Source organism: Penaeus vannamei, chromosome 40, assembly GCF_042767895.1.
Source record: "Penaeus vannamei isolate JL-2024 chromosome 40, ASM4276789v1, whole genome shotgun sequence".
Taxonomy (NCBI): Eukaryota; Metazoa; Arthropoda; class Malacostraca; order Decapoda; family Penaeidae; genus Penaeus; species Penaeus vannamei.
Genome location: NC_091588.1, coordinates 4,509,218 through 4,519,217, shown reverse-complemented (window position 1 = coordinate 4,519,217; position 10,000 = coordinate 4,509,218). Strand labels below are relative to the sequence as shown.

The 10,000-nt window shown below is 39.2% G+C and overlaps 2 protein-coding genes across 4 annotated transcripts in view; one reads left to right on the top strand and one right to left on the bottom strand.

The window, feature by feature from the left end:
* Nucleotides 1–2,801: 2,801 nt before the first annotated feature.
* Nucleotides 2,802–4,195, top strand: LOC138860162 (uncharacterized; the record flags this gene model as incomplete). Its single annotated transcript, XM_070117279.1, has 2 exons — nt 2,802–3,334; nt 3,556–4,195. Coding segments are annotated over 2 exons (681 nt in total), but the record flags the coding sequence as incomplete, so codon positions are not given.
* Nucleotides 4,196–7,283: 3,088 nt separating this feature from the next.
* The window catches only part of LOC113812671 (putative per-hexamer repeat protein 5), a 3,353-nt gene continuing 636 nt past the window's right edge, over nt 7,284–10,000 (bottom strand). Inside the window, exons 2-4 of one of the 3 annotated variants that reach the window (XM_070117366.1) lie at nt 9,676–10,000; nt 7,740–9,621; nt 7,284–7,505 (exon numbers count right to left, since the gene is read on the bottom strand). The exon at nt 9,676–10,000 is cut by the window's right edge and continues 413 nt beyond it. In XM_070117366.1, coding sequence (XP_069973467.1) covers nt 7,364–7,505; nt 7,740–9,621; nt 9,676–10,000 — 2,349 coding nt within the window. In that variant the 3' untranslated portion in view covers nt 7,284–7,363. Of the gene's footprint in view, nt 7,506–7,739 lie in introns of all 3 variants that reach the window. The other 2 variants (XM_070117365.1, XM_070117364.1) reach the window with 2 other exon arrangements.

The following is a 10,000-nucleotide window of genomic DNA, read 5'->3' as shown; positions in this document are numbered from 1 at the left end:
ATTGGGACGAAAGACGAAAGTGATCACTTACTTCCTATTTAACAATTGTCATTACGAAAAAAAAAAAAAAAACTGTAGGAAACTTAATGTTGTGTAAATCTGATTAACAGGAAAATAGATGATTTTTTTACATTGTTACTACAAAAAAAGAGAGAGAAAAAAGATTTCGAATATGAGAAACAGGAAAATGGCTCATCGTTTACAGTTATTGCCAATAGAAAGAAAGAAATAATCGAATATGAGAAAGGAAAATGCCTCTTTTTTACATTTTTATTGCGAAAAAGGTGAAAAAGAAACCGCAATTCTTTGTAAATAAGACGGACAGTTATATGTTTCCTACTGAACATATTACCAGAAAATAAATAAAGAAAACATAATACTGTGCAAATAGGACTGGCAGGTAAGCACTTCTATTTTTACATTGTTATTACGAAAAAAAAGAAAACTTTTGTGTAAATACTGATATTGTGTAAAGTCTCATCTACCTTCAAGTATCATAATGAATATAGATTTCTCATATACTTTCATTCTGTTACATTATATTAATCTCACAAGAAATGTCCAAAAATTACTATTTTTTTCCTTGCTTAAACATGTGTTTTGCTCCCTAACTTTTTCGTTTTTTTTGTTTGTTTTTTATCTATGTCCTCAAACAAATAAATATAAATACGCACATTTCTGTATATATCTTCGTCAGAAATATACACATTTCTGAATATATCTTCGTCAGAAATACGCTCATTTCTGTATATATCTTCGTCAGAAATATACACTTTTCTGAATATATCTTCGTCAGAAATACGCTCATTTCTGTATATATCTTCGTCAGAAATATATGCATTTCTGAATAAATCTACGTCGGAAATACATGTATTTCTCAATATATCTCATATATATTTCTGGCCAAGATATATCCAGAAATACACGTATTTCCGACGAAGATATATTCGAAACCGACCAAACACACCTCTTCTATTGCAAATATATTCATTCTCATCCATATCTCTTTTTTTTTTACATTTGTCAACAAGAACACGGAAAGAGTACAGGCAACAGCGCTCAACACAAGAGCAGCGCATTCCATAAGCAAAGGCGTAAATCCCCCCCCCCCCCCCCCCGTCTCCAATATATCTAAACAAAGATGTAATTCCCCCCCCCCCCCTGTCTCCAATATGATATCGAGGGAAAAAGAATAGCAGTTCTTGAATGAATAGTGACTATTGGTGATGAAGGGAATTTCACACGCCAACGATTGTGTGTGTGTGTACTTATATATAGAAACATATCATTATGTGTGTATATATTTGTATTATGTAATATATATATATATATATATATATATATACACACATCTGTGTGTGTGTGTGTGTGCGTGTGTGTGTGTGTGTGTGTGTGTGTGTGTGTGTGTGTGTGTGTGTGTGTGTATATGCATACACATATACGTGACAGAAAGAGTGACCGATAGACATCTAGACAAGACAAAATAACTGACTAACCGGCATATTATAAACAAGCAGGCAGACATATATATATATATATATATATATATATATATATATATATATATATATATACAGACTGACTGACAGGACTGACTGTCATACCCATGCATGGACAGACAGACAGAATGGCTGACAGATAGACATATAGAGAAAGACTGACTGACTGACAGAATGACTTTATTGCAATGCCACGCATATCCACTTCTCATTGTTTTGCTAATGTTACTTTATGATTATTTTTGTTACGAGAATTTTTGTTATGACTATCATAACTACCTCGATTACAGAAAACAACATTGTTAGTATTTGTAGTACCGGTAAATGCAGCAGAATCCTTTTGCTCATACTACTATAATTATCAAAATATATCTAGATATATTCAATTTTCCAAGCACATGCATTCATATTTAAACCTGTTGCCTTCTATACGCGATCGCCAAAATATTTGAAAGAGTCCTCCCTCCGCTTTCTAACGTTTTCTGTGATCAGTGTTCAGTAATGACTACATTTTGTGCATATTTGCAATTTTGGACATCCTATCCTATCATTTACAGCATGTGTTTGTACATTGCAGGATCATTAGAATAAAACATTTCGTAAAACACGTACATATAGGTAATATATATTGTGTCTGTGTAGTCATAAGCATACATACGCACAGGCGCGCGCGCACACACACACACACACACACACACACACACACACACACACACACACACATATATATATATATATATATATATATATATATATATATATATATATATTTATATATATATATATGTATATATATACGTATATATATACAGTATATATATATATATATATATATATATATATATATATATATATATATATATATATATATATATATACATATATACACATGTGTGTGCGCGCGGGCGTGTGCGTACGCGAGTACGTGTACATGTGCATGTGCGTGTGTGTGTGTGTACGTGCGTGTGTGGAGAGAGAGAGAAAAGGAGAAGGTTGAGAAAGACGTTTGGTATATCCCGTGGTCAGCAGCCATTCGAAAGGACATTTTCACATGAAACTTGCTGCTTGCCATTCCGTTCACTTCCTGCCTTGCGCGTTTCACCGAGCTTGGACTATTTAAACAACACAGCATTGCTTTCCCTCGCAGATCAGCCTTGAACGTCGAGAAATAGAGATGATGCACTTTTTATTCGGTGAGTTGTGATATATTTTTTCTTTTCAAAATCCTCTATCAAATGCTACATATATGATAAATAAATTCCCGTTTTACAGAGATGGGAATCTAGATAGATAAATGAATGAACAAAACTTCCAAAATATATTCTAGTGTTCGTGGCAGCATCAGCTGCAGCCCAGCAGTTCCCGGATGTGTCCGTGCGACTCGCCGGCGATGGCTTCTTCCGCCGAGGAACAGCCGCCCTCTCGACCTCGCCCTCTGCTGGAGGATTTCAGCCGAGGACCAGCTTCCCGGCCGACGGCGGGCTGCAGGCCAGTCCCGGCGCCTCAGGAGGCAGCAGACCTGGCTCGCACAGCGGCAGCAGCGCCTCTGGTGCCACGGGCGGCTTGGCCTCGTCCAGCGGCAGCAGGTTTCGCTCTGCCATCGGAGGCGGACGTCGGCCCGGCGAAGGCGACGCCGACGAAGCCGTGGACGGCGTGTTCGAGCCCCTGAACCTCCCGGCCTCGGCCTCCAGCCTGCTGGGGACCGTCTCGACCGCCTTCTCCTGCGACGACCTCCCCTACGGCTACTACGCCGACCGCGACAACGCCTGCCGCGTCTACCACGTGTGCTACCCGGCGCTCTTCGCCGACGGCGCCAGCGTCACGTACCAGTACAGGTGAGGCGCCGCCGGGAGGCTCAGGCGGTCTGGCGGATGCAGAAGTCTGATAAAGGACAGAATGTAAACGTTATTCGCACAGTGTGTTATGTTTTTTGTGTATCTGTGTGCTTGTGTATATATTGCGCACACGCACACACACACAAACAAACAAATAAACACGCACACACAGATACATACACACTTCCATATCTTTTTATCTAACAGTATCTTCTCCGCAGCTTCATGTGTGGCGCGGAGACGGTGTTCGACCAGAGGGAGCTAACCTGCGTGGATCCCTCAGTGGCGAGTCCTTGCGAGGAATCCTACAACTATTACTTCACCAACGAGCAGTTCGGTCTCCCTGAGGAAAAGATACAATTTATATAGAGATGTATAGAAATTGCCTGTTGTTGTTACGTACAATCGCGGTTTTACTGTCGAGTCCCTGATGTGAAGCTTCGAAACACTGTATTGAAGATTCACTGGATTTAGGTCGAAGCTCCGAAACACAGTATCGGTCAGCATACCATGCTGAAGCTTAGATACTTCAAAATGAACCCTAAAACTACCACATCCAAGCCTGAAATCACGAAATCAAACCCAGAAACATGGTAATAACATTTCGAAACACTAGATTGAAACCTAGACACACTACACTGAATCTTTAAGCAAACAAATAAATAAAATACAGAATTCGAGCCTCAACACACCATTTTGAAACATTATAGCACCATACTGAAGCCTTGGAGTATTATGGGTTGCATTAGTTGATGATTCGAGACGAGTTTCATATCGTGTTGACAACAGTCCGGACCGTGAGTGTACAAGATTTTTTGTTTATATATTATCTTTTGTAAATAAATATGATGTGTTGATTTTCGCAAATATGTTAATACATTCCTTTTATCTTTCATGAAAAGAATCATAGAATGAAAAAGGATTTACAGTTTTTCATTACAAGGAATGATTGTAACTACTGCTATTTCATGTAAAAACTTACAAGTAAATATTATCGTAAGCCTGATAGTAATATTAATAGTTGATTATTTTTTATGATAGATAAAAACATAAAGTATTAATGGCAATGACATTAATGATAACAATACAGAAATTAGAAATATTGTAAATTAATTGATGTAATATTATTATAGTTACAATCATGGCTACTGATTATTTATTATGGCTATAACAATGATCATATAACCATTCATTGTTATAATAATCATATAAAGGATAACGCAGAAATAAATAAACTGATAATTCATTCATCAAAAACAATAATGGAAGTAACAAAGGTATATGTTTAAAATAGACAATGAAAAGTAAAATGATAACGCTAAAGATGACAAAGATAACTAATAGCCTTTAATTCAAAATATTAATAGTGGCAATGATACTGATCATAAATGTTTTAATAATGGAAAAAATATATATATACTGCTACAACTAACCATAATCATTATTATTAATCAGTGTCATTAGTTTCCATTATTGTTATCATTGTTATCATATTGCATTTTTCAGCATATCATTAATGGTAATACCATTTATCTAACCTTATCATTAGCATTCTAAGCTTAAATTAACAAATACTGTTCTCAGTGTTATTTTCTTTTATCATTATCATTTTTTTTTTTTTTTTTTTTTTTTTTTTTTTTTTTTTTTTTTTTAGAAATGTGCTTTAAAAATCGATCGTAAATGCAATCACTGGTCCTTTACAATCTTCCTTTTACGAGTCCAGACCTAAATACACCCAGTACCAATCGCATTGACTCCCAAGGTGAAAGGTCACACTTCGAGTCGACCCGAGTTGGAAGGGCATCTAGACAGGGAAGAAAAGCAGGGAAAAAAAATCTAGAATGTCTTACAAAGGCACCGCTTTGACCCTGAATTTTGGACTCCCAGGCTTATGACACGACCAGTCCATGTGCATGACATTCAAGGAGTCATCGTATTTTTCTCTAGTAGTATAAGGAAGAAAAGATCATTGTCAGGATGCTCTGTTTCGTTAGACAGAGTGTTCCATGTGAAGGTTTGATTTGTTTTGATAGGCAGATACTAAATAATATTAGAGGTAACAGTCGTGGACAAGTAAATATAAAGATACCTTAAATCATATTTGCAACTTTCCCTCAGATCTCAGAACCAGATATGGGTCGAAAATCAGAAAGCTGTCTCGGGCTTCGAACACTGATTATATTTGGGAAAAAAAAAACACTTACCGTACGACTTCATAGGCGCAGGAAAAGGGGGGCAGCACAAAACTTCTATGCCCTACTCCTCAACTTTCGAGGACATTCTCTGTAAACAAACAGTGTGTATAGATGTGATTACTATATTACAGTGTATGTACCATCTATGCCTATGTAAATATAACTTATTTTACTTGTAAGCCCTGCATTCTACTGTCCAGTCTTAGAGTCATGATCCCTCAGACATTCCATGCAGGAACCAACCCCCTCAGCCAATCAGAGAGAGAGAGACAGCTGAGCCCAAGGATATCGCGAGTTACCTTTATTTTGTCCTGGCGCCTACGTATTTTGTACTTTGATGCGTGTGGTGACTTCTTTCATTAAGGCTCACTTGTTATACGAGTTTCAAGAACCTACGGATAAAAGAACCCAGAAGACAGTGCAGTTTCTTAGTTACCCAGTTGTTGAGAACACTGAACCTTGCAACTGAGAGGATAGCTACAGCTGAGTCTGGTGCTCAAATTTGAATAAGCATTATGTCAAATATTAACTGAATAGAAATATGCAGAAATTAATGAAGTTAATGGGTTTGAGGGTCCCTTACATTAGCTAAAAGACGTATGAAGCAAATTATATTGGACTAAACTACTGTATTTTCGGCATGTAGGAATATTAAAGTTGCCTTGCATCTTACGAAATCTGTCCCTATAGAGACTAGTTTAATAATCTAGCCAATTTTATGGATATAAGTGGTATGTTAGATTTTTTTTTTTTTAATCCATCTAATAAAATCGAATGAAAATAGGTAAACAAGATATTTCTTTTTCAAATTATATAAGCCTATATCTAAAGCTGTACTGTATATGTATCGAGCATTGTATTTATGTGTATATTCGTATATGCATACATATACGTCTTATTCAAATAATTCCATAAATTCTAATCATAATCCTATATAATCATGTCCTAATGCACCATGAAGTAGAACAGTTTCGTTCCAGCATGATTTTATTATTATTATTGTTATTTGTTGTCCAAGTCTCAGCATTGGAATACTTCTTCGTCCACTGTAAACACTAAATAGCTATTACTGTTTCGGGCAATGATAAGCATAAGCATATGTGAGGTAGACTAGCCCTTGCTGTAAAGAACTGACCTTGATTCAGTTTTTTTTAACATAAATGACAATAGCTTTAGAATGTCACTTGTGTTTTAGTAGGCCTAACCTCCTTTACGAAGCGGCAAATAATGCAGACGACAGTGATTCAAAAGCAAATTGCATTTTGATTTTCTTTTTCGATGCTAGTAAAGCCTTTTATGGATACTGCAATTTATAATACATTTTTGTCTTCTTTTTGACATCTGTTTTATTCTTGTTTTGCTTCTGTAATGAGTCCTGGAATAGGATAGCTTATATATCTGATTTGCCTGTTCATTTGAATAACAACACTTGTGGTAGGCCGATATACCAAAGTGCCTAATCAACTATATAATGTTCTTCTAATTCGGGGTATGTTTAACATGTTTAACATTTACCATATATATCATTCATTAGAAACAAAGAAAAATGAGTCCATTGTATGTATTTATGTATGAGGTTTAGCTCGTTAGTCAGTGTCTTTATTCAGTTTATATTTGTGAGAATGGTACTGATATTGTCGATTATATATGTGAATTTCAGTTACACTAGCCTGATCTAAGTGATCTACAAATCCCAACTAATAGTTCCATGAACAGTTGAATCATGTTTGATATGGACATCACTGAGAGAGAAATTGTAATACTTAAACTTTATTTAATATCATATAAATATACATTCGTTGTGTCGGCAGAAAAGTCGTCTTCTTCAGCAGACTTATTGCGATTTTTCTTCAGGGCGACCGAACTGCTCGTTTGTGTAGTAGTAACTAGAGGATTCCTGGCATGGGACAGCATCAGACTGGACCTTGCAGGTAAGTTCCTTTTGGTCGAATACAGAACCCTCACCGCACAGGAAGCTGGAGAACAAATAGGGCATTTTATATTACTTTGGATTGTCTTAAAATTCAGCTTCTGAAAATCAGACTTTAGTAAAATGATAACCAATCATGTATTCACAGCTTAACAGATATGTAAAATCTCCGTCATACTTCAGATCATAATCTTAATAAAAAAGAAATAAGTCTGATTATATATATATATATATATATATATATATATATCAATTCACTATGCAATATTATAGACCATACCTGTACTGATAGGTTTCGATAGCACCAGTGGAGAAACGAGCTGGGTAACAGATGTGGAAAACACGGCACGAGTTCTCCTCATCAGCGTAATATCCATAGGGACGGTCAGTGCAGGAGAAGGAGGTTGAGACTCTTCCCAGTAGTTGAGAGGCTCCAGCGGGGAGATTCAGAGGCTCAAATACTCCGTCAGCTGGAAGAGGGTCAATTTGGAATCCACTTCCGAAAGAGGAACCAGTCTGCGATCCACTGAGGAATGAGGAACCTGAGCCAAATCCACTTGAACTTGATCCAAAACCAGAACCGGATGAACCAGACTGGAATGCACCACCAAGGGAAGAACCTGATCCAAATCCTGCACCAGATGAACCAGACTGGAATCCGCTACCAAATGAAGAACCGGAACCAAATCCAGATCCGGATGAGAAACCAGACTGGGATCCAGAACCTGAACCAAATCCGGAACCAGATGGGGTACTGGATTGGAATCCACTACCAATGGAAGAGCCAGAACCAAATCCAGATCCAGATGAGAAGCCAGACTGGGATCCAGAACCTGAACCGAATGCAGAACCAGATAGAGAACTGGGTTGGAATCCGTTGCTAAGGGAAGAAGTGGAGCCAATTCCAGAACCAGACTGGAATCCACTACCAGATCCAGATGAGAAACCAGACTGGGATCCAGAACCTGAACCGAATGCAGAACCAGATAGAGAACTGGGTTGGAATCCGTTGCTAAGGGAAGAAGTGGAGCCAATTCCAGAACCAGATGATGAACCAGACTGGAATCCACTACCAGATCCAGATGACGAACCAGACTGGAATCCACTACCAGATCCAGATGAGAAACCAGACTGGGATCCAGAACTTGAACCAAATCCAGAACCAGATGAACCAGACTGGAATCCACTACCAGATCCAGATGAGAAACCAGACTGGGATCCAGAACTTGAACCAAATCCAGAACCAGATAGAGAACTGGGCTGGAATCCACTGCCAAAGGAGGAAGTGGAGCCAATACCAGAACCAGATGATGATCCAAATGTAGAACCAGACTGTGATCCACTGCTAAGGGAAGAAATTGAACTAACTCCAGAACCAGATGAGCCAGACTGGAATCCACCACTGAGTGAAGAACTTGATCCAAATCCACTGCTGCTTCCACTGGAGGATCCAAATCCAGATCCACTGCTACCCAGTGAACCTGATTGGAATTGCCCACCAGAGCTGGATCCAAATCCACTGCTGCCTGATTGGAACTGTCCACTGGAAGAACCGGAACTAAGTCCACTGCTGACGGAGGAACCAGAGCCAAGACCGCTGGATGAACTTAGTTGGAACTGACCGGTGGAAGAGCCAGGACCAAATCCACTGCTGAGGGAAGAACCAGATCCACTGCTAAAGGAAGAACCAGAACCAAAATCACTACCACTTGATCCTGACTGGAACTGACCAGTAGAAGAGCCAGATCCAAATCCACTGCTGAGGGAAGAGCCAGATCCAAATCCACTGCTGAGGGAAGAGCCAGATCCACTGTTGAAGGAGCCAGACCCAGATCCGGTGCTGAAGGAAGAATCAGACCCAAATCCACTTGATGAGCCTGATTGGAACTGACTGCTGGAAGAGCCAGATCCAAATCCACTGCTGAGGGAAGAGCCAGATCCAAATCCACTGCTGAGGGAAGAGCCAGATCCAAAACCACTGCTGAGGGAAGAGCCAGATCCACTGTTGAAGGAACCAGACCCAGATCCGCTGCTGAAGGAAGAACCAGATCCAAATCCACTGCCACTAGATGAGCCTGATTGGAACTGACTGCTGGAACTGCCAGATCCAAATCCACTGCTGAGGGAAGAGCCAGATCCAAATCCACTGCCACTTGATGAGCCTGATTGGAACTGACCAGTAGAGCCAGATCCAAATCCACTGCCACTTGATGAACCTGATTGGAACTGACCAGTAGAGCCAGATCCAAATCCACTGCTGAGAGAAGAGCCAGATCCAATTGTGCTGCCACCTGTGGAGAAGGTACCTGGTCCTGCAAGTTTTACAGTGTTACTGCCAAATGTACTGGACTGGAAATTGCCGCTATTTCCAGAAGAAGTCTGAGAACCAGACTGAATTCCACTGCCAAGAGAAGAACCAAACTGTGCTCCAGATCCCCTTGAGGAACCAAACCCAAACCCATTGCTCCCGGATGACCCCGCTGAACTGAACTGGGAACCACTTCCAAAAGAACTAGACCCAAATCGGTTACCACTCAGTGA